This window comes from Macaca mulatta, chromosome 11, assembly GCF_049350105.2.
Source record: "Macaca mulatta isolate MMU2019108-1 chromosome 11, T2T-MMU8v2.0, whole genome shotgun sequence".
Taxonomy (NCBI): domain Eukaryota; kingdom Metazoa; phylum Chordata; class Mammalia; order Primates; family Cercopithecidae; genus Macaca; species Macaca mulatta.
Window position 1 is genome coordinate 58,170,318 of NC_133416.1, and position 24,783 is coordinate 58,195,100.

Consider the following 24,783-nt stretch of genomic DNA (forward strand, 5'->3'; position numbering starts at 1 on the left):
TTAACTTAGAAAAAAGCTTACCCAAGATTCACTCTTAGTTATCAACCTCCTCTACTGGCTTTGACATGATTCAGTTTGCTATGACATTTTCTGATTACAGGAGTTGTGTGACCTGAAGGGTACACTTGTAAACCTGTATTCTCTGTTCCTAGTAACATACAGTTAATGACTGGAAAAGAGCTATAGAAATTCCATAAGTACTTAACCAACCACCTCACCTTTCTATGAGTTTCACAACAGGATGTTTTTATTTTTTACCTTACTTTCCCCAACACTCTCTGGTAATGAAATGACTGAGAAACAAAACCGCCCAGAGAGGTGGGGGAAATCCAACAAACTGGTTCATCTAGAGTTGTTGCCCTGTATAAAGAAACCAAAACACTAAAACTTATTTTAAGAGTCTCTTTTTCAAGTAAAAGCATATAATTGATGTTAATTCAGTCTCAATTTTAAGATCAGAAGGACTATAACCTGAGTTGCAGGGTTGGCTGCTCTTATTATCTGAAGTTTTAAGAGGCCCTGAAGTAGAAATGAGGAAATTTTAAAGTGTCATTTTAGAAATACCCCTGCCTCTTTAAGGGCCAAACAATTATAAACGAAGATAGGCAATGTCTGGATTTTTAAAAAAGTTTTATTGAAATGTAGTAAGTTCTAAAATACGGCAGAGAGGTCATATATTTAATGCTGAAAGGGGAAAGTGATGCTCAAAGTCACACAAAGGCTGCAGGATTTCTGACTCAACACCTTTGGGGCTAGAAAGAAATGAGGAGTGGGCTGGATGTGGTGGCTCACACCTATAATCTCAGCACTTTGGGAGGCCAAGGCCAGCAGATCGCTTGAGCTCTCGAGTTCAAGACCAGCCTGGGCAACATGGTGAAATCCCATCTCTACAAAACACACAAAAATTAGATGGGTGTGGTGGTGTGTCCCTGCAGTCCCAGCTACTTGGGATGCTGAAGTGTGAGGATGGCTTTAAGCCTAGGAGGCAGAAGTTGCAGTGAGCTGAGATGACGCCACTGCATGCCAGCCTGGGCGACAGAACAAGACCCTGTCTTAACAACAAAAAAGGCTGGGTGCAGTGGCTCACACCTGTAATCCCAGCACTTTGGGAGGCTGAGGCAGGCAGATCACTTGAGGTCAGCAGTTTGAGACCAGCCTGGGCAACATGGTGAAACCCCATCTCTACTAAAAATGTGATGCCTGTAATCCGAGCTATTCAGGAGGCTGAAGGAGGAGAATCACTTAAAGCCGGGAAGTAGAGGTTACAGTGAACTGAGATCACGTCATTGCACTCCCACCTGGGCGACAGGGCAAGACTCTGTCTCAAAAAAACAACAATAAACAACAACAACAACAAAAACAAAAAGAATTAAGGAAACAACTTCCTGTTTAGGAAGGTGGGTGAAAAAAAAAATCTCTACATGTAGGCAAGCAGTTTGTGATATGTGGACTAATCTTCCAAATCTCATTCTAGTACTAATCTCATGCCACTTGGTATAAATAGGTATTTTAAAGTGAAACGTTTAGCATTTCCTAGGAGATTCAACAATACAAATATTAGCCACTCCTAGAAATAGACTTTGGATCTAGAAATGGTGTTTGCTATGTTAATGGGAATAGTGGGAAGAAAATACACTGGCAGACTATACAAATATTAGAAGGAAGATAAATATCTTCACTATCTTATGTCAGGACTTACAAGTTAAATGTTAGAAGTTTCTTCTTTTTCTGCCTAAAACCTGAATGCCAGAATGAGCTGAGTTACAATGCAGCAGGGAAAACTGATCACTGGTTAAAGTGTGGTTTCTGGATCTTGTTACTGGGTATTAAAGCTCTTTGGCAAATGCCTTCATATCTGTTTAATGACTAGAAAACAATTCAAGAAAAGTGACAACAAAGACAATAATTACAAAACAGGCTGATAACCAGCATTAACTATGATTGCCAAATAGAAGAAATGTTTTTTAAGAAACGATGTGTTAATATTATGTGTTAATATCAGTAGATACAAAGGATATAATCTGGTTGATTAAAATCAAAGTGAAATTTAACTGACATAGTAAAATATCACTTTACAAGATAGTCAATTTGACCGGTTCATTGTGAAGAAGAGCATTATTCTCTTTCCTTTCTCACTTGTGATCCAGACAAAACAAATATCTGATATATCGAAACAATATTAAAAAAAAAAAAATACAAAAGCTCTATCAGTGTCATATAACCTTAAAACTCTACCCAAACTGAGATGCTCAGGTTTACATAAATATATATACATATATATCTTTTAAATCCCAGAGTCCAAGACACAAGCCCATAGGGGTGTGTGGCTCTCAGAGGCCAATTGTTTAACTCTGGGAGTGTAAGACTGTTGTGAGGTGGGTGGTCTCTGACCTACATTTATAGCTGTCAGTTTTGAACACCCTTCCCATGAGGAAATCTTTGCCTTTTGTTCAAAACGTCTGAACAAAACTCACCTCTGAACTAACAGAGATGTTAACAGGACACCTGGCACAAAAAGGGCTTAGAAAAACGTGTTCTCATAGAGTCTCTCAGGCTGTCAGTCATCTAGACACAAGTGAGTCAGCATCCATGGCGTTCAGAAGATAGAGTTCAGGCTGAGCTGTCAATCCCAGATGGCACTAAGGAAAAAAAGATGGAAGAGGGTTAGACTGATTTTCACGTATTTATTGAAATCAGCATTTAAGTACCTATAATTAGCACATCAATTTAGGCCTTTTTTCTGTACTGCTATGTTGATTTTTATTTCAGAAAAGAAATGGCTTACAGATACATACATGAATGGTTTCTGATATGCAAAATAACAGGTAGGAGCTGAAATAGTTAAGGACTAAGATGGTACCAAATGTCCTCAGCAAAATTAGCACTCTTGACTATTCTTGTGACACAGTTTGCCTCAGGATGGGTGCTGCAAATCAGGATAAGAACAAACATGCAGAATGCTTTTGTATTTTACTACTGTGTGAATTAGAAATCAAATTTCCAATGGTTTCAATCCTTAGCCCTATTATCCTTTGGCACTGGAGCAGAGAAAAGTCTTTCATTTAAAAAACAAAAACATGAAATGGCATGTACTAAGAGGGAGAAAGATGACCTATGGGTCCCATATGTTTGTCAGGCTGAATAAGAATCACCGAAGCTGCTTTTAAAACACAATTGCCAGCTGGGCCCGGTGGCTGATGCCTGTAATCCCAGCACTGTGGAAGGCTGAGGCGCGTGGATCACCTGAGGTCAGAAGTTCAAGACCAGCCTGGCCAACATGGCGAAACCCCTCCTTGACTAAAAATACAAAAATTAGCAGGCCATGGTGGCGCATGCCTGTAATCCCAGCTACTCAGGAGGCTGAGGCAGGAGAATCACTTGAGCCCGGGAGGCAGAGGTTGCAGTGAGTTGAGATTGTGCCACTGCACTCCAGCCTGGGTGACAGAGCGAGACTCCATCTCAAAAAAAAAAAAAAAAAAAAACACACAATTCCAGACTCCGCTCCTAAAGAACCGAGTCTAGATGGTTTGTGTTGGGACCTGTGCGGTAATTATTTTTTTTGCAGAGACAAGGTCTCACTATGTCACCCACGCTGGAGTGCCAATGATACAATCTTGGCTCACTGCAACCTCTACCTCCTGGGCTTCAGCCTTCCTCCCATCTCAGCCTCCCAAGTAGCTGGGACTACAGGTGTGTGCCACCACACTCAGCTAATTTTTTTGTGGACAGGGTTTTGCCATGTTTCCTAGGCTGGCTATGAAGTTATTTCTTTTTACTTTTTCTCTTCCTCGAATACACCTTGGAACAACTTTGAGTTTCATTTTAGCCCTACTGTTATTACTTAGAGCTTTTATTGTTATCCTTTGGCACCAACAACCTCTAAGTTAACGCTGAATGCAGATTATAAATTTATTGGCAGCAACTATCCCTATTGTAGTATAATAGAAAGGCACTGGAGTTGGGTTCAAGCCCTTAACTCTACCATTTCCTACGGCCTTCAGCATGTCACATATACTTTTGGAGCCTTATTCTACTTATTTGTAAAATGTGAATAAATGCTACATTTGAAAATGCCAAGTACAGCCAGGCACAGTGGCTCACACCTGTAATCCCAGCACTCTGGGAGGCCAAGGCAGGCAGACCACTTGAGGTCAGTAGTTTGAGAGCAGCCTGATCAACATGGTAAAACCCTGGCTCTACTGAAAATACAAAAATTATCCAGGAGCAGTGGCTCACACTTGTAATCCCAGCACTTTGGGAGGCTGAGGTGGGTAGATCACAAGGTCAGGAGTTCAAGACCAGCCTGATCAACATAGTAAATCCCCATCTGTAAAAATACAAAGATTAGCTGGGCTTAGTGGTGTGCACCTGTAGTCCCAGCTACTTGGGAGGCAGAGGCAGGGGAATCGCTTGAACCTGGGAAGTGGAGGTTGCAGTGAGCTGAGATCGCACCACTGCACTCCAGCCTGGGCAACAGAGTGAGACTCTGTCTTAAAAAAAAAAAAAAAATTAGGCATGGTGGTGAGAGTACTCAGGTGGGTGAGGCAGGAGAACTGCTTGAACCTGGGAGGCAGAGGTGGCAGTGAGCCAAGATCGCACCACTGCACTCCAGCCTGGGTGTCAAAGCTAGACTCCATCTCAGAAAAAAAAAAAAAATGCCAAGTATACCAGTATACTATCTCGTGTTAGTCTTCAGCACATATATTTAACACATATAAACTGTCGTGTGTAACCTCACAGGCTTGTTGTGATGACTGTGTGAAGACAGATTAGACCAAATGATGCCCAAGATAAAACTATTTCCAACTAGTGGGCTAGGAAAACACTATATTACACTGGCTTTACGACATGGAAACAGCTCTTCAGACATCAGCTTGCTTAATTCAGGCTTAAGTAAATAATAGCAATTAAATATACTGACAATTCATTGAAGCCTTTCCCAAGTGAGCAACAGTGGTAGGCTTCTTCAATATGTAGTAAGCAAGGGTTGCAGTATTAGAACTGTGATGCCCACAGAGTGTCACTTAGATGACTTAGTTGATAGACTACCTTCATTGGAGATGTTTGTTATATTGTTCTGAGACACTGAGAAATGAGAATAAATGGCCTGGGAATGGGTTAAAATACTTCCACGGGCAGACAGCTAATACAAATGAGTGAACTTTTCAACTAGTAACTCTTGGCTATTGCTGGGATAGGACCATAGAGGACCCTGTCCATTCTCTACACTTGCCAAAAGCATTCGAGCTTACTTTTAAAATTCTGCACAGGGACCAAAATCTACCAGTTGGCAACTTCTGGCTAATGTATATTCTAGCACTAATCAGAGTATGAAACAAATGCTTCAGTGTGTTATGTTCCTTGTGCTGATAAACAATAAAGCTTGGCGACAACCCAACATGAAGGGTATACTACATATCATACAGGATAGTTTGGGAATGAAAACATGGATTCTGGAGTTAAGCTATGTGAGTTCAAATGCCAACTGTGCATTTCATTAGTAATGTAAATATGGGCAAGTTACTTTTGGCCTTCCAGTTGACTCATCTACATAGAGGCTGATCCTCTTGTTGTTACAAGGATTAAATGAGATAATACAAGTGTTCAGGCCGGTCTTAGAACACAGTACTGAGTGAGCCATTATACATTCATAAGCTAAGGGGCTGAGAGATGCTGACACATTTAGAATCACTGGTCCTACCAATGAAGAAGCAGAAGGTATTCCAGAGGGCAGAGCTAAAGGAAATGTTTCCAAACAGGATCCTCACATTGTTTTGCATCCTATTTTAGTTCTGAGATTAAATCCAAAGTAAGGAGAGGGCACTAAATGAGGAAGGACAACATGGAGAACAAAATTCTTCCTAGATAAATTCCACTGTGTTACTTACAGGGAAGGTTTACAACAGAGAAAGGGAAAATGAAGTTCTGGTGACACGCCTGGGACAAATCAACTGCTGACTCAAGTTTTCCTGTCATGTGTCTAGTAAAGTTCACCGTGCCTGAGCTCTGCCTTTGTTTTTAATAAATGATGGCAATATTTCCATTTATATCAGGCCTGCCAAAATGTTCCTTGATCTTTAAGCTAAACGAGTTTGGTTTCTCTTCAAATAGTAATTTTCATTGGCAGCACATATAGAATGTAAAAGTGAAACAGTGAAATAAACTATAGGTAGAAAATATTCAGCTTAGAGAAAAGCAGAATAAAATTTTTTTCCCCAAGTTTAAACATGGTAATGATGTGACCTTTAGCTATGTAAAACTATTTGACTAAGTGGGTAAAGGGAAATTAATGTCCTGGTATCTGCAATTAATCCAAGCCTTCTGAGGACTAAATCCATTTATTTCTCTATCCTTTCTAAGGAGAAAATCCTAACAGTGTGGACTTAGTGTGCCATTCCAGGTGGTAGTTGCTGGTTCAGTATTTTTGTATCAAAGTTGTTGAAACCCTATTAATAAATTATTTCAGGGTTAAAAAAATACCCAGGAAACCAAATTGGAAAAAGAAAATTTTTTTTAATTAGAAACCAAGTTTACATATGGTTAAATGGTTACTAAAAGCTCAGTTGTAACCACTCCTAACACCACTAGCAGAACCTCAAGGGAGCCAAGAGCTCTTCCCTTTTCCCTTGTTAATTTCCAGTATAATGTAGCAGCACAGTTATTTCATGTCACATTTAAGGAGAACAAGAATCAATTTATATAAAGTACAATTGTGTATCCTCAAACATTCCACATAAACACACTGCCAAAACTCACTGGATATGCTGGAATTGGATATGCTCACTGGATATGCTTAAATTTCTTACGTATTGTTTATTGCACCCAGAGTACTGGTTAAAATGCACTTTCTCTCTATGAGGATCAAATGCAATAAGGTATGAGGGTATTTTTAACACTGTGAAGTACACACATAATATTATAAAATGCCATTTAATTGGAAGGAGTTTTCTATCATTGCAAGTCATATATATAACTTTTAAAAGAATACTAGCAGCTTTTACCTAGGCTCCTAAATGCTTATAAATCTGAGACTGACTGGACCCACCCCGACCCAGGGCAAAGGTACATTTTACCATATCATCTTTATAAATAATTTATTTTTTTTTGTCAGTTTGGCCTTTCCTACTGCAGCCAGGTGAGAGCTTAAGATGTCAGTCCCCAATATCTTGACAGAGCACCTTTATGACCAGTTTGGGGAATTACAATGGTAAGGGGAAGAGGCAGATACGAAGAGGAATGGTTAGGGGAATTGTCATTCATGACTCTGTGCTATATTACTTGAGGGGCTAAGAAAAATGTATGGTCAGTGAAACACAGCAGTGTACCCTTAAATGCCTTATGACCATCCATCCAGTCTGTGCTTTTTTGACTGTGTGCAAATATCAGTAATAACGCTTTTGGGGGCTCAGATGAACAGAGAACGCCAATCAACCAGGACTCTGGAAGGAAAGCTCCAAAAACGAGAAGTCCTTCAACACCATTTCCCATTACTGTTCTCACCAAGTCAATGGCTGTAAAACAGTTTTGATTATTTATCTCCATCAAAGTGATTTGATTTGAGATAATCACACAATCTCAGGCTCGGTCTGAAAAAATATCAGAAGTGGCTGAAGTAAAAGCAGCAGCTTCATGCTGAAGACACCCATTTCCTCTGACTCCAGAGCTCCACCATCTGGTCTCAAGATTTTTCCCTCTGAGGAAACAGCTGTAGAGAGGCAGCCCAGTTCAACCTTGCTGAGACAGTGAACTTTGCAACCATACTGACACCTACTGACTTGCAGAGAATGCTGAGAAAGACAGTGTGCTTTGCAACCGTTAAGTCCACAGCTCCTGAGATTGCCTTGCAAGTCATCTTGGGCGTGAAGCAGAGTGGTGCATCAGAAAAACATGACGATTCTGGTGAGAGGTGGCCTTTAGGAACAAAATAGACGGCTCTCCTTCCCCCTTAAAGTCTTTTCTCCCCACCCTCAACATTTCATGAGAACATCAGTTCATAAATACTACCATCTTTTTCTATCACCACCCTCCTGCAGAAGGAAAGTGAAGGTTTTACAACTACATGTGCTCAAGAGTAAATATCATCAGGAAAGCTCTACACTAACAGGCAGGTTATTAAGACTCCCAAGAAATCCTCATAAGCTTTTCAATCTGAGGAAAATCCTGAGAAGGTAGTTAGTAAGCACCACCTAGCGATGTGGTGCTAGGTTTTGCTAGTTGTCAGTTTTTCCCCTTCTTTGTTTTCTCACCCCTCTTAACTTCCATTGAGAAATTAAAGTGGAAATAAGTTCAAAGAACCCTAAGCCTGATAGAGCAGGGTGTCTCTTAATTTTATATTTCATATGGATGAAGCTATTCTAATTGAGAATTTTGTATAATTAAAATAATTGAAAAGGTATATATAAGGAAAATTTCTCAGCCTTTAAAAATCCATTACATTTTGATAAATAAAACTTGCATACTCATTCTGTAGTTTGAATAATAAAAAATGTATTACATTTTCCAATTTTTTTTTTTTTAACATATAGCCTGGTTAAGAACCATGCATATCCTTGTCTCTCCCAAGGATAAATTGAGCTAGCCTTTGGGCAACTACTTAAGCACTTAGTGTTGGAATGATAGCAGCAAATGTCAGCTTTTCAAAGATCCCACCCTAGTCCAGTTCCAAGGTTACGAGGTCAGGAAGAAAAAAATAATTCCATCTTTCAAGCATACATGAAACAAAGTCTTTTCCAACCAACGGTTGAGTCATAAATGCAGTCTGTGCAACGGCACATACTTTTGGCTATGTTCACACAGTAAACCATAGAAACACACTGGCTCTGATGGCTACCTGCAGAAGACAGACTAATCCAGTGTTATTTAGTGTAGCCACGGGTGGCTTCTTCTGTCAGCAGGGCTTTAGAGATGCTTACCGTATGCCCACAGTCCAGGAAGGACATGCCCAGTGCAATCAAACATTGCCAACCCTGAAAGACAAAACATGGTCATCACTCACCAGGCTCTTTGAAAAGCCATGACTGCTCACACAGCACTTCTCAAATGCAAATCTGCTCCCTTCCTTGAACATCCAGCTGTGCCCATCTACCACCAAGGGTAGCGCAAGTCATTCTCTCAACCCCGCCCCCCTTTCAAAAAATCATCTGCCTTCCTCAACAAAGTTTGTCCATATTATTTTTAATATTGAATTTCTCTGTTCTTACTGCTTTGTGTCTGTGGTTTTCCTTTTTTTTTTTTAATCTTTATCATTATTTTACGTTTTAGAGACAAGGTCTCCCTCTATTGCTCAGGCTGGAGTATAGTGGTGCAATCATACCTCACTGAAGCCTCGAATTCCTGGGCTCAAGCAATCCTCCCTTTTCAGTCTCCTGAGTTGCCAGGATTACAGACGCACATCACCATGCCCAGCTAATTTAATTTTTTTTGTAGCGACAAGGTGTCTTGCTATTTCTCAAGCTGGTCTAAAACTCCTAACCTCAAGTAATCCTCCTGGCTCGGCCTCTCAAAGCACTGAAATTACACACATGAGCCACCTCGTCCAGCCTGTTGTTTGTTTCTTTTATCCAACTATAAGTTCTCGGAAGTCCACTTTTCCTCAGTCCTCCCCATGATGAGGAGAATGACTAACAGACTAATACAATTGGTGTAGTCTCCTAAGCTGCTCTATGAAGTTCCTGTTTTGAAGCTAAACAGCAGTAACCCACTCTAGAATCAGCCCTCTCCTCTAAAAATAGGCCTTCAGGCCAGAGGCAGTGGCTCACACCTGTAATCCCAACACTTTGGGAGGCTGAGGTGGGTGGATCACCTGAGGTCAAGAGTTTGAGACCAGCCTGGCCAACATGGTGAAACCCATCTCTACTAAAAATACAAAGATTAGCCAGGCGTGGTAGCATGTGGCAGTAGTCCCAACTACTCAGGAGGCTGAGGCAGGAGAATTGCTTGAACCCAGGAGGCAGAGGTTGCAGTGAGCTAAGATCATGCCACTATACCCCAGCTTCGGCAACAGAGAAAAACTCTATCTCAAAAATAATAATAATAATGGGTCTTCAACAAGCTCATTAGCCTTAGGCTGACTGAGAACAAACTGGCACCTTCATATCCAATTTGCATTACGAAAGGATACCCCTAACTTCTATAGTGAATTTTTAAAAACAATTCCTGTCAAGGATATACTCAGTTACTTGGTTTTCTTTGAAGTTAAGTTCCTAGATCACAGGATCAGTACAGTCTTTGTGTGCCCAAAGTTTATCAGGAAGAAAAAAAGAAGAGATATATCAATCTAGGAAATAATTTTTCAACATTTACTGAAGTAATTTTCTCAATAAAGTATCTAACGTGTGGCACACTGGTGTGGGGAAGTGTTCTAGAGGTTAACAGCAGGTTTCCAGCCTCCATCTTTAGCCATTCTCTGCAGCAAAAATGATATAAATTCTGCTATTCCTTATCCCCAACTCCTGTGTTTTTTCAAAGAAACCTATACAGAACAGGGAAATGGATCTGTTGTTATTTTGGCTGTTTTTCATTAATATAAGCAATGTTAAAGACGATTTGGAAAATAGAGAATATATCTATAATTCTACCTTCCTACAACAAATTATATTGCCATTTTTATATAATTCTAGACTTTTTAAAAAATTTTTTATAATTGGAATATAAATTTTACATACTTTTTCATGTAGCTATAGTTTTATAACCACGATTTTTAAAAAATGACTCTAGAATGAGAGTCAAGGAAAGATTATCACTATTTACTTATTTGCTTGGACAGCTCCTAAGTGATGGAGCTGAGGGGGGCTGTGTGCCGCATGTGTCCCACCCCGAATCTCTAAATCACACTGCATGCCCCATTCTCTACCTCTGTTTTGTGCTGTCCTCCATTCTCTGTGCTGCTACCCTTCTTTTAGTTCCTCAAACATACTGCACTCTCTTGTTAGGAATTACTAAGAATGGAAACCACAGAAGTGACAGAAATTGAAAAAATGACAAATCTTCGTAACCAAAGTGAGTTTTATGGTTAGAAATATTATTTTGTAAACAGCTGGATTTGACAATTTCATATAAATTGTCTCGATCACCTGGAGGTAGATTGTTATGTACTATTTTGGGTCTGTTCATTTCTCTTTTTTTGTGGAGATAGAGTCTTACTATGTTGCCCAGATTGGTCTCTAACTCCTGGACTCGAGTAATCCTCCCGCCTCAGCCTCCCAAAGTACTGGGATTATAGGCATGAGCCACTGTGCCCAGCCTGGGTCTGTTCATTTCTGAATGTCAGTGAACTCCACCTCTACCATCCCTGATACCTATGCCCCTGCTCTTCCAGGCTGGACTTACCAAGTAGAACACAAAGCCCAGATAAGCCACGCTGACCACAGCAGCCACCACATACAATGCCACATGCCCTAGTTCCTGGACATAAACCACTACAAAGTACATATTGATGGAACAGATGATAAGGACCAAGATTCCTCCTGCAATCCGCCAGCCTCTGTAAAAGAAATCAGCACAGTCACTGGTGGAATAATCCAACTTGGCCACAGACAGAAAAGGAAACTGCATCCTGTGGAGTAAACAGGACGGGAATTAGAGGCAGTTCAAAATGAATGGAAAAACTGTTCTTAATTTGAAAAAAAAAAAAAAAAAAAAGATTCTTCATAAGTCTAAGTTAAAATCACCCAAAGTTAGATACTGATAGGGAGAAAGAGCGGGGAAAAGACACCAACAAATAATCCCTAATATTTAAGTCCCTAGAGATGCAACAAGGCCTAGAAATGCAATGAGTCATTTTATTAATGTTCCCAGAAATGCAACAAGTCACTTCAGATACCTCATATCCTTTGAAGATATATATAAAAGGTACTAACTTACGCCTTTCTTGTTAAGATCATTTAACAAAGAATTAAGGTGCCTCAAACTTCCGTGGCTGAAGCTGAAGAGTTATGCTGTAAAAGCTGAACTTTCTTTCCCTTCCAAATGAAAGATGTGCTTTCTCTTCCTTTACTATATTCACAGTTTCCATTCTCTAAGCCAAAGAGGAAGCAGTTAGCAATCACCTCTCAAAGCATATCACTTCCCTCTATGTCTCACGTCTGACTGGCCTACTGCATGAAGATACCCTTTCCCCACATCAGCATCCCCTTTGGGAACGAAGAAGAGTACACTCACAGTCCATTGGCAAAGTCACTCATTACTGGCCGCAAGCTCGTAAATGTGAGGATGGGTATGAGGGCAAAGGGAAGCTGGAAAAGAAAGAAGATCAGATGGGATTACTATGGGTCCTTGTATCACCCTAGAGAACAGCACAATTAATGAAATGGAAGCATAAATGCTGCCTCAACTACTCCATGAGAAATAATTATTCCTATCATCCCAACATGCTTTGGGCATTACACTGAATTCTGTAGAGCTGTCATTAAACTAGCACACAAACCTTTGTACATGACTTGTCTCTTTAACCTCCACAAGACCTAGCACAGTGTCCTATATGTTCATTTAATGTTTGCTTTGCATTAATGAACTACAATTTTGTGTTCCATGTGTAAGTAAAGCTCGTAGTTCGCATTCAACAGGTTTAAAAAACCAAACCATTTCTACAATCCTTTTAGATGCCAAGGATTTCATATACATTTACTGCAGACCACAACCATGCCTCTGCCTTCCTCTCAATATCCCCCCAGCACCCAGCTAGGCTTGGTACCTAAGGGCAGTACATAATGCTACCTGAATAACTAGGATGTGAGTTTCCTCAGCTTCCTCCTCACCTGTAAGCTCTGTAGAACATTCAGGAAGTCATTCATCCCTGTTAGATGCTCTACATCTTGGAAGACAGCAACAAGCAGAGTGGGGATGATGGCAATAGAGCGAGTCAGAATCACTCGGGCAAAGCGTGACCACTTTAGGTTCAGGAATCCCTGGAAGAAAACATAGGAGCAGGATGACTGTCTGCAACAGGAAACAAAAGTTTTGGGGAGGTTTAGGAGAGACCTCAGAAGAATGGGATTGAGAAGTGACAAAAGGGGCCAGGCTCAGTGGCTCACGCCTGTAATCCCAGCACTTTGAGAGGCCAAGGTGGGTAGATCACCTGAGGTCAGGAGTTCAAGACCTGCCTGGCCAACACGGTGAAACCCCATCTCTACTAAAAATACAAAAAATTAGCCGGGTGTGGTGGCCAGAGCCTGTAATCCTAGCTACTCAGGAGGCTGAAGCAGGAGAATTGCTCAAACCTGGGAGATGGAGGTTGCAGTGAGCTGAGATCACGCCATTACACTCCAGCCTGGGCGACAAGAGTGAGACTCTATCTCAAAAAAAAAAAAAGAAGTAACAAAAGGGTTGTATTATCTCCCTCTATCCTATACCAGCACATACCTCCATGACAAACTGGCCAGAATAGGTTCCTGTCATGGTGGAGCTCTGTCCTGCAGCCAGGATCCCCACTGCCCAAATGTAGAGTGCAGCAGGCCCAAAGTAACATCCCAGCACAACACCCTGTGAGAGGCCAAGATAAAGGATATGATTGTGTCAATAATCTGCTCAGACAATATCCAAAACAGCGGCTCCCTGTGGCATTTCTCCCTTCTTCCTTGCTATGCACCACCCACGCCAAGTGCCGTGCTGGGCACTGTGCCAGTAGCTAGGCTCAAGTCCTGACCTCATTCTAGAAGCTTTCAATCTAAACTTTACTGGATGCTCCTTCGTTTCTCTGCCTAGTCCTTCCTCTTCTCCAAGCTCCTAAACCTCCATCTTAAATATTAAAAAAAAAAAAAAGAAAAAGAAGAGGTCTACACCACATTCCCCAAATTATATTCCTTTACACACTATTCTGGAAAATGGCAATAGAAGTACAGGGAAATATCAGATAAATTTGGGAAATGCTACACACCATATATTCTACTGTTGGAGGATCACAATGTAACCAGCATAAAAGAACTGAGAGACTCCCGTAAAAACACTTTACTAAGAACACTTTCTTGGGGCTGGGTGGGGTGGCTCACACTTGTAATCCCAGCACTTTGGGAGGCCAGGGTTGGAGAATCCCTTGAGCCCAGCAGTTCGAAACAAGTCTGGGCAACAAGGCAAAAACCCTGACTCTACAAAAAAAAAAAAAAAAAACAAGGCCAGGCATGGTGGCTCACACCTATAATCCCAGCACTTTGGGAGGCCGAGTGGGGGTGGATCACCTGAGGTCAGGAGTTCGAGACCAGCCTGACCAACATGGAGAGAAACCCCATCTCTACTAAAAATACAAAAGTAGCCGGGCGTGGCAGCACAAGAACAAAACTCCGTCTCAAAAAAAAAAAAAAAAAAAAAAAAAAGCTGGGGTGTATACTGCATCATTTTTTTCTTTTCTTTTCTTTTTTTTTTTTTTTAAGATAGTCTTACTCTGTCGCCCAGGCTGGAGTGCAGTGGCCCAATCTCGGCTCACTGCAACCTCTGCCTTCCAGGTTCAAGCGATTCTCCTGCCTCAGCCTCCTGAGTAGCTGAGATTACAGGTGCCCACCACCACACCCAGCTAATTTTTGTATTTCTTTTTTAGTAGAGACAGGGTTTCACCATGTTGGCCAGACCGGTCTTGAACTCCTGAGTTCAAGTGATCCACCTGCCTCAGCCTCCCAAAGTGCTGGGATTACAGGCGTGAACCACCGTACCTGGCCTGTATAATGCATTCTTTTCAACTGAGCCTCTATTCCTTCCCATTTAATCCAGAATGCTTGTCTGGTGTCTGGAGTTCTGAAATAAATGACACTCCAGAGAAGATATGCTCACATCTAAAGTGAAGTCACAAAAAAGACCAGATACTATGCTAAAAATATTGATTCAGGAACAAAGATCACAAATCCAAACATGCTTACCCCTTTGTAGATGTCCACAGCCAGTGTCGAGTTATCTTTAGGAAAGAGGCCAGCATGAGGACTGCTGGTGTTCGTACAGACTTCAACCTAGAACCCAAAGCAGTTCAAAAGCAACTTTTGTTTCAGAAGCAAGGACCAAATAAGAGCTTTCCTACATATCATACACAGTCATCTATGAGAGGTAGGCTGGAGGGAAAACATTGAACACTGGATATATGCTGTGATGTGGGCAGAGACTGGCAGCAACGTCATCTAGGATCTTCCTCTATAATCCTTCTACACCCACAGGTCATCAAAAATCTTCACTGAGTTACAGTGTGCATGATAATAATGTACAAACGCCGGGGTACTTTAAATGATTACAGGAGGAGAGGCTCTGAAGAAGGCTTCAGACATGAGAGAACACCCAGAATAGAATCCTCAGTCAAAGCAGACAGAGGAGTCAGAGGTTCCATAGATGGGAAACAAATGGTGGTCAAAACTACATAGGCAGTCCAGGCACAGGAGCTCACATCTGTAATCCCTATACTTTGACAGGCCGAGGTGGGCGGATCACTTGAGGTCAGGAGTTTGAGAGCAGCCTGGCCAACATGGTGAAACCCCATCTCTACTAAAATTATAAAAAATTAGCTGGGTATGGTGGCAGGCACCTGTAATCCCAGCTACTCAGGAGGCTGAGGCAGGAGAATCACTTGAACCCAGGAGGCGGAGGTTGCAGTGAGCCAAGATTGTGCCACTGCACTCCAGCTTGGATGGCAGTGCAAGACTCCGTCTCAAAAAAAACACTACATAGGTAATCAGAAATCAAGATTGATACAGAATTCAAAATGACAAGACAAAGTCTGTCATCATCACAGTTTCTGTTTTCTGTTTGTTGACTACTCCCAAACAAAAGCTGAGAAAGAGGGTCCAGGCTTGGTTACCCCCATACTGTAGACTATGACTGGTGCACGGTGATTTTGGGGGGCAGAGGTGAAGCTACAGATTATTTTTCCTGAACATTAACACTAGAAGGATGTATTTTCCTTCCCCATCCCATTGCAGTCTTCACTTTACTCTCATATTCACCACCACCCATAACCCCGGCTTACTCACCACCTGCTCATTGGTTTTCCCAAAAAATGCTTCAGCAAAGACTGAGACAACAAAGACGTTGATGATGAAGGAAACAAAGAGTGCAATGCAGGATTCAATAAAAAAGTACTTATTGGCTTCTCGAACTTCCTGCTTATTGTTCCGGTTTACCTGTCTAGACTAGAATGACAACAACAGCAATCACTTTTTGACCAGTTAGAACAAGTTTCCTTGTAACATTTCAGGAGTTTGGAGTCAGCTGAGAGATTTAGGGGACAAACAGTTGACCAGACAAAATGTGAGAGATCCAACACTCACCTACATCCTAGTTACTGAGCAATTAAGAACTTCATATCGGGGGAGAAAAAAGAACTTCATGCCCTTTCGTTGAACTGTACATTCCCCAAATAGGGAACAGAGACTAAATGACTACTGAGCTCTCAGTTACTCTCAGTGGCTGGAAGGACCACGGACCTATAAAAACAACCTGATTTCAGTCCTAAGGTGTGCATATCCCTATTTATAAAGGTTTCTGAAATGTCTAAGCAAGCTATTACATAATACTGATGGTAAAAGCCTGTTTGGGCTTCTTTACTCCTGACCTCCATAAGCCCACTTGAGCTTTTGAAATTTAAACACAAGAGACTTGATGCACTTCTGACATTTTATGAAAAACTTTAGTCCCAGCTGGGTGCAGTGGCTCACGCCTGTAATCCCAGCACTTTGGGAGGCCATGGCGGGTGGATCACTTGAGCTCAGGAGTTCGAGCCCAGCCTGGCCAACATGGTGAAACCATGTCTCTACTAAAAATAGAAAAATTAGCCAGGCGTGGTGGTGCATGCCTGTAATCCCAGGTACTCGGGAGGCTGAGGCACGAGAATGTCTTGAACCCGGGAGGCAGAGGTTTGCAGTGAGCAGAGATCACGTACTCCAGCCTAGGTGACAGAGCAAGACTCTGTCTCAATTTAAAAAAAAAAAAAAAGAACTTTAGTCCCACCTGCTTTATGTAGTTAGTAATCTCTGGTCAATCTGGTGATAAAAAATATCATCTAAGTATATGGAGTTTATAAATGTCCAGCCTTGGAAAATACCTTGCTCCTTCAATGTCCTAACAATTGTAAACTAACTTTGTGTCCCTTGCAATTGAAGGAAAAGATCCCATGAACTGTCTACGAGGTGAAGGAGATAAGGGCCTTGCTCACCTTGACTAAGGCAGAATGCAGGTACATGTTGTGTGGCATGATGACAGCTCCCACGATGCCCACAGCCTGTTCAATCTGTGGAGTGCGACAGCCTGAACAGGATGGTACGAACATGCCCTTGAGTACCTGGCTCTGGCTGGGTTTCACTGTAACATACTATATACCAACATAACAATGATTAGCCTTTACAGGAACATGAAACAGGGGAGTAACACAGTACTAGGGAACAGTTAGCATCCCTTACCCCTTAAAACCTCTTCTTCTTTCTTTCTTTCTTTCTTTATTTTTATATTTTTTGAGATAGGATCTTGCTCGTCACCCAGGCTGGAATGCAGTGGCATGAGCACAGCTCACTGAAACCTCAATCTCCCAAGTTCAAGCAATCTTCCCACCTCAGCCACCCAAAGTGCTGGTATTACAGGCCACCACACCTGGCCACAATCTTTTCTTCTGCAACTACCTAAGATAATGAGGAATACAGGATCATCATAGGACCAAGCAACATGAGGGGCTTACTACCAGGGGCCAGAGAATTCAAGACTGAGTATCCAGACAGTTTACATCACATCTTAGATATATGAAACATATGTGTATGATACGTAATTAATATTCTAAAGAAAGGGCTGGGTGTGGTGGCTCATGCCTATAATCACAGCACTTTGGGAGACCAAGGCAGGCAGATTGTTTGAGCCCAGGAGTTCAACAGCAGCCTGGCAACACAACGAAACCTTATCTCTACAAAAATTACCTTGGTGTGGAGGTGTATACCTATAGTCCCAGCTACTAGGGAGGCTGAGGTGGAAGGATCACTTGAGCCCAGGAGGAGGAGGTTATAGTGAGCTGAGACTGTGCCACTGAACTCCAGCATAGGCTACAGAGTGAGACTCTGTCTCAAAAAAAAAAAAAAGCCAGGCACCTTGGCTTACACCTGTAATCCTAGCACTTTGGGAGGCTGAGGCAGGTGGATCATCTGAGGTCAGGAGTTCAAGACCAGCCTGGCAAACTTGGTGAAACCCCGTCTCTATGAAAAATACAAAAATTAACCAGGCATGGTGGCAGGCACCCGTAATCCCAGCTATGTGGGAGGCTGAGGCAGGAGTATCGCTTGAACCTGGGGGCCAAAGTTGCAGTGAGCCGAGATCATGCCACTGCACTCCTGCCAGGGCAAAAGAGGGAGACTCCATCTCAAAAAAAAAAAAAAAAGGCCGGGCGCGGTGGCTCAAGCCTGTAATCCCAGCACTTTGGGAGGCCGAGACGGGCGGATCACAAGGTCAGGAGATTGAGACCATCCTGGCTAACACGGCGAAACCCCGTCTCTACTAAAAACACAAAAAATTAGCCGGGCGAGGTGGCGGCGCCTGTAGTCCCAGCTACTCGGGAGGCTGAGGCAGGAGAATGGCGGGAACCCGGGAGGCGGAGCTTGCAGTGAGCTGAGATCTGGCCACTGCACTCCAGCCTGGGCAACAGAGCGAGACTCCGTCTAAAAAAAAAAAAAAAAAAGAAAAGAAAAAAGAAAAAGCTGCTAAGGGACTTGTGCACGGTGGCTCACACCTGAAATCCTAGCACTCTGGGAAGCCAAGATGGGCAGATCACTTGAGGTCAGCAGTTCAAGACCAGCCTGGCCAACATAGCGAAACCCCATCTCTACTAAAAATACAAAAAGTTAGACAGGCATGGTGGTACACACCTATAATCTCAGCTACTTGGGAGGCTGAGGCACAAGAACCACTTGAACCTGGGAGGCAGAGGTTGCAGTAAGCCAAGATCATACCACTGCACTCTAGCCTGCATGACAGAGCAACGCTCTGTCTCAAAAATAATCAATAAAAATCTAAAAATTAAAAAAGAATATAGAATCAATTTTTATTATCCATACTTAGCATATTTCTGTTCACCCACGTTCATTTAAAAATCACTTGATGTTTGCCACTAGTACGTATGTAGTAAGAGCTCATCCTTAAACACTCTCATATATATTTTTCCCCAGTTCAGGATTTCTCTTGGAAGCCTTAGGCCAAGAGGCATAATCGACCCATAGATTACATATATATATATATATATATATATTTTTTTTTTTTTTTTTTTTTTTTTTGAGACAGAGTCTCACTCTGTCGCCCAGGCTGGAGTGCAGTGGCCGGATCTCAGCTCACTGCAAGCTCCGCCTCCCAGGTTTATGTCATTCTCCTGCCTCAGCCTCCCGAGTAGCTGGGACTACAGGCGCCCGCCGCCTCGCCCGGCTAGTTTTTTGTATTTTTTAGTAGAGACGGGGTTTCACCATGTTAGCCAGGATGGTCTCGATCTCCTGACCTTGTGATCCGCCCATCTCGGCCTCCCAAAGTGCTGGGATTACAGGCCTGAGCCACTGCGCCCGGCCAGATTACATATATTTTTTAAAGTTCAGCCAGAGCCAGACCAGTAAGCAGAAATCAGTTTATAAGAACTGTACAAAGAAAGGTGCTAGTACTACAAATAATGCTAGTGACTGTAAGGAGTTTCTGGGTTGAGGAACAAACCAGGAAATATCCAGGATATCTCACATAATTCATTAACTGTTTTAATATTGGGAAAGTTCAAGCTGCAATTAACATAAACCAGGATGAGCAAAAGCAGAACTCCTCTAAGTTAACAGCCAAGAATAACCCTGCAAACCCCTCCTTAATTAACCCTATCCATGGCTGTTCTGTTGTCAGATGGTCAACTTGGGACCAAGGAATCTTGTCTAGAAAGCCCTAAAATATCTAGTCATTTTAAATATCTAGTCCCTGCAGGCCTTTCTGCATACTAATGTTTGCTATGGATCATATTCCTTCAAAACTGGCCCAGGGATAAATTGGCTTTTGTTGATACACCCACTATAACTGAACCATACTAGCATTATTACTGTCTTTTATAATAAAAGGCTAAAAAAAAACCCACAAAAACTTATTTTAAGAAGCTAATGAATACCCTGTACCACTTGCCTCATATCCAAATGTGAGGGCCATAATAGTGATGAGAAAGCCAAAAAACGCTTCGAGCTTCCGTAAGCCTAAAGGAAAAAAGGCAGCAGTGAGCTCAGAGAAGGCAGACTTCCCCATCTGCCACATGACAGAGAGCAGCTCCTTCGACCCTCCCATTTCCACTCTCCTTACCATATTTGTCCAAGAAGAGAAATACAAAAGTATCTGCAATGGTGATGAGAACGCCACCCCACAGAGGAATCCTAGGTCAGAGATGAGATATGGAAGTCAGAGAGACAGAAAAAAAGGAAACATTGAAAAACAGTCTCTTCCCAACAGCTCTCCAGATAAAGAACACTTGGAGAAGCTAGGACTTGAGGGAGGAGGGACAATGGCAGAAAACAGGCCTTGGGTAAAGTAAGGTAACAGCATCAACTTAATTATATTCATTTAAACTTTAATTGAGAGCCTACTATGTCACTCTTAGGATACAAAGCTGAAAAGTGTGGGTCTTACCCTCATGGAGTTAGATGGATAGAATTTTATAGGATTAGATAGATAGTATCCAGTGGGGGCCGGGTGTAGTGGCTCACATCTGTAATACCAGCACTTTGGGAGGCTGAGGTGGGCATTCCTAAACCTGAGGTCAGAAGTTAGAGACCAGCCTGGCCAACATGATGAAACCCTGTCTCTACTAAAAATACAAAAATTAGCTGGGCATGGTGGCAGGCGCCTGTAATCCCAGCTACTCAAGAAGCTAAGGCACGAGAATTCCTTGAACCTGGGAGGCGGAGGTTGCAGTGAGCCAAGATCACACCACTGCACTCCAGCCTGGGTGACAGAGAAAGACTCTGTCTCAAAAAAAAAAAAAAAAAAAAAAAGAAAGAAAAAAGAAAAAAAAAGATAGTATCTAAAAGATAGTATCTAGTGGGATAAAACAACATACAAATCGGCCGGGCGCGGTGGCTCAAGCCTGTAATCCCAGCACTTTGGGAGGCCGAGATGGGCGGATCACGAGGTCAGGAGATCGAGAGACGATCCCGGCTAACACGGTGAAACCCCGTCTCTACTAAAAAATACAAAAAACTAGCCGGGCGAGGTGGCGGGCGCCTGTAGTCCCAGCTACTCGGGAGGCTGAGGCAGGAGAATGGCGGGAACCCGGGAGGCGGAGCTTGCAGTGAGCTGAGATCCGGCCACTGCACTCCAGCCTGGGTGACAGAGCAAGACTCCGTCTCAAAAAAAAAAAAAAAAAAAAAAAACAACATACAAATCAATAATTGCAATACAAAACGCCACACATTCTAATAAAGGTAAGCATAACTCATCATGGGAAATGGAAGATGTAGAGTCTACATCTACCAGGGGAGAAGAAATTGTTTCCAGAAAGATTCCACAGAAGAAATAACAATTGAGTTGAATCTTCAAACTTAAAAATGAATTGGGTTTTTGTTTTTATCTCTGCTTTGAAATCCAGCAAAACATTGATTACTTTCTAGAGAAAAACCCCCTCACCTTCCTACAGACAGAAGATTGATGGCAATGGCTGAGCCAATGACTTCTTGCATATCTGAGCCGATGATAGCCAGCTCCACCATCAGCCATAGGATGATCCGTGGGACCTAAACACCAAACAGTAGAAAGACATGGTTCTGATTAATCACTTCTAAAAAATTCCTCCACAATTTGGAATTCACATTTTGGCACTAAACCATAAACAGTCCTTTATAAGCCTCCAGACTAGAGAAGAAATACCAGAACATGCCTCCACTTGGCCAATCACTGCACTGTGGCTCTCAGCTGGAGAAGGAAAACTGTGCTACCACGTGGCAGAGCCTGTGAACGAAGGTCAAGGCAGTAATCTCACTTTTTTCTTTTTCCTTTCTACTTGAAAAGAATGTAATTTCCATTTAATTTCCTAAAAAGAATCCTAAAATTGTTAGAGGAGAATAAGGATGCTAATACGGTCAAAATATGGGTCAAGAAAGAATATTAAATGATTGCAGAAGAGCACATCTATCCTGACCATAGCTGGGAAGACAAAACAAACATGAAAAGGTTGGGGTAGGCGGGCACAGTGGCTCACACTGTAATCCCAGCACTTTGGGAGACTGAGGCAGGTGGATCACCTGAGGTAAGGGTTCAAGACTAGCCTGGCCAACATGGTGAAACCCCGTCTCTACTAAAAATACAAAAATTAGCTGCGCATGGTGGTGCATGCCTGTAATCCCAGCTACTCAGGGGTCTGAGGCAGGAGAATCGCTTGAATCTGGGAGGCAAAGGTTGCGGTGAGCTGAGATGGTGCCACTGCACTCCAGCCTGGACAACAAAGCGAGACTCCATCTCAAAAAAAAAAGGTTGGGGTCGACCAGGCACAGTGGCTCATGCCTGTAATCCCAGCACTTTGGGATGCCAAGACAGACAGATTCCTTAAGCAAAGGAATTTGAGACCAGCCTGGGCAACATGGCAAAACCCCATCTCTACAAAAACTACAAAAATTGGGAGCTAAATGGTAAGAACTTATGGACACACAGACAGAAACAACAGACACTGGGGTCTACTTGATAGGGGAGGGTGGGAGGAGAGAGAGGAGCAGAAAAGGTAACTATTGGGTACTGGGCTTAATATCAGGGTGATGTAATAATATATACAACAAACCCCCATGACACGTGTTTATCTATGTAACAAACCTTCACATGTGACTGCTCTGCCTACGGAATAGCCTTTCTTTACTCCTTTACTTTCTTAATAAACTTGCTTTCACACACACAAAAAAAACCTTCACAGCTGGGCACGGTGGCTCACGCCTGTAATCCCAGCACTTTGGGAGGCCGAGACGGGCGGATCACGAGGTCAGGAGATCGAGACCATCCTGGCTAACACGGTGAAACCCTGTCTCTACTAAAATACAAAAAAAATTAGCTGGGCATGGTGGCGGGCGCCTGTAGTCCCAGCTACTTGGGAGGCTGAGGCAGGAGAATGGCGTAAACCCAGGAGGCGGAGCTTGCAGTGAGCCGAGATCGCGCCACTGCACTCCAGCCTGGGTGACAGAGCGAGACTCCGTCTCAAAAAAAAAACCTTCACATGTATCCATCTCCAAACCTAAAATAAAAATTAAAGAAAAAAAAAATTATCCAGGCATGATGGCGTACGCCTGTAGTCCCGACTACCTGGGAGGCTGAGGCAGGAGGACTGCCTGAGCCCCAGTGGTCAAGGCTGCAGTGAGCTGTGATCATGCCACTGCACTCCAGAGTGGGCAACAGACAGAGCAAGACTGTTTCAACAAACCACCACCACAACAACAAAAAAGGTTGGAGTCACCTTTAATGTAGTAATACCCAAGCAAGTGAAAAAGAACAGATATGCAAAAGGACTCAAGGGAAGATAGTTGGAATTGGGTGGCATATAACGAAGTCACAAACTAATCTGGCCAAACAATACAGCTAAAAATCAAATTCAGTTATGCTGACTCACTGAAGCCAGAAAAAACACCTCCAGATAGCTAGGATTCAAAACATTTGTCAGGTCACCCATGGTAGCTCACACCTATAATCCCCGAACTTTGGGAGGCAGGCAGGAGGATTACTTGAGCCCAGGAGTTCAAGCCCAGGCTGGGTAACATGGTGAAACCCTGTCTCTACAAAAAATTTTACAAATAGCTGGGTATCATGGTGCATGCCTGTGGTCCCAGCTATTCAAGAGACTGAAGTAGGAAGGCTGCTTGCGCCTGGGAGGTCAAGGTTATAGTGAGCTATGATTGTGCCACTGAACTCTAGTCTGGGTAATAGGGCAAGACCCTATCTAATTAAAAAAAAAAAAAAAAAAAAAAAGGCCAGGCACAGTATCTCATATCTGTAATCCCAGCACTTTGGGAGGCTGAGGCAAGCGGATCACCTGAGGTCTGGAGTTTGAGATCAGCCTGGCCAACATGGTGAAACCCTGTCTCTATTAAAAATACAAAAATTAGCCAGGTGTGGTGGTATGCACCTGTAATCCCAGTTACTCGGGGAGCTGAGAGAGGAGAATTGCTTGAACCTGGGAGGTCAAGGTTTCAGTAAGCCAAGATCACACCACTGTACCCAAGCCTGGGTGACAAAGCAAGACTCGGTCTCAAAAAAAAAAAAAAAAAAAAGAGAGCAGGCTGGGCGCGGTAGCTCACACCTGTAATCCCAGCACTTTCGGAGGCTGAGACGGGCAGATCACGAGGTCAGGAGTTTGAGACCAGCCTGGCCAACATAGTGAAACCTCATCTCTACTAAAAACACAAAAATTGGCTGGGCATGGTGGTGCACGCCTGGAGTCCCAGCTACTCAGGAGGCTGAGGCAGGAGAATCGCTTGAACCTGGGAGGCAGAGGTTGTGGTGAGCTGAGATCACACCACTGCACTCCAGGCTGGGCAACAGAGAGAGACTCCATCTCAAAAATACCTAAACAAGGCCAGATGCCGTGGCTCATGTCTGTAGTCCCAGCACTTTGGAAGGCTGAGGTGGGCGGATCACGAGGTCAGGAGTTTGAGATCAGCCTGGCCAACATGGTTAAACCCTGTCTCTACTAAAAATACAAAAATTAGCCAGGTATGGTGGCAGACACCTGTAATCCCAGCTATGCGGAAGGCTGAGGCAGGAGAAACGCTTGAAACTGAAGGCAGAAGTTGCAGTGAGCCGAGATCGCGCCACTGCACTCCAACCTGGGTGAAAGAGTGAAACTCCGTCTCAAAAAAACAAAAC

At 42.8% G+C, this 24,783-nt stretch overlaps 1 protein-coding gene across 26 annotated transcripts in view; it reads right to left on the reverse strand.

Annotated features, from left to right (window-relative positions):
* Positions 1 to 225: 225 nt before the first annotated feature.
* The window catches only part of SLC11A2 (solute carrier family 11 member 2), a 72,234-nt gene continuing 47,676 nt past the window's right edge, over positions 226 to 24,783 (reverse strand). For 14 of the 26 annotated variants that reach the window (XM_077952396.1, XM_015151606.3, XM_077952395.1 and 11 more), the window contains 12 exons: positions 21,571 to 21,677; positions 20,251 to 20,321; positions 20,080 to 20,147; positions 17,120 to 17,275; positions 15,939 to 16,097; positions 14,844 to 14,930; positions 13,360 to 13,479; positions 12,756 to 12,905; positions 12,160 to 12,233; positions 11,329 to 11,482; positions 8,913 to 8,966; positions 614 to 2,639 (listed from right to left, as the gene is read on the reverse strand). In XM_077952396.1, coding sequence (XP_077808522.1) covers positions 2,562 to 2,639; positions 8,913 to 8,966; positions 11,329 to 11,482; positions 12,160 to 12,233; positions 12,756 to 12,905; positions 13,360 to 13,479; positions 14,844 to 14,930; positions 15,939 to 16,097; positions 17,120 to 17,275; positions 20,080 to 20,147; positions 20,251 to 20,321; positions 21,571 to 21,677 — 1,278 coding nt within the window. In that variant the 3' untranslated portion in view covers positions 614 to 2,561. 26 annotated transcript variants of the gene reach the window in all.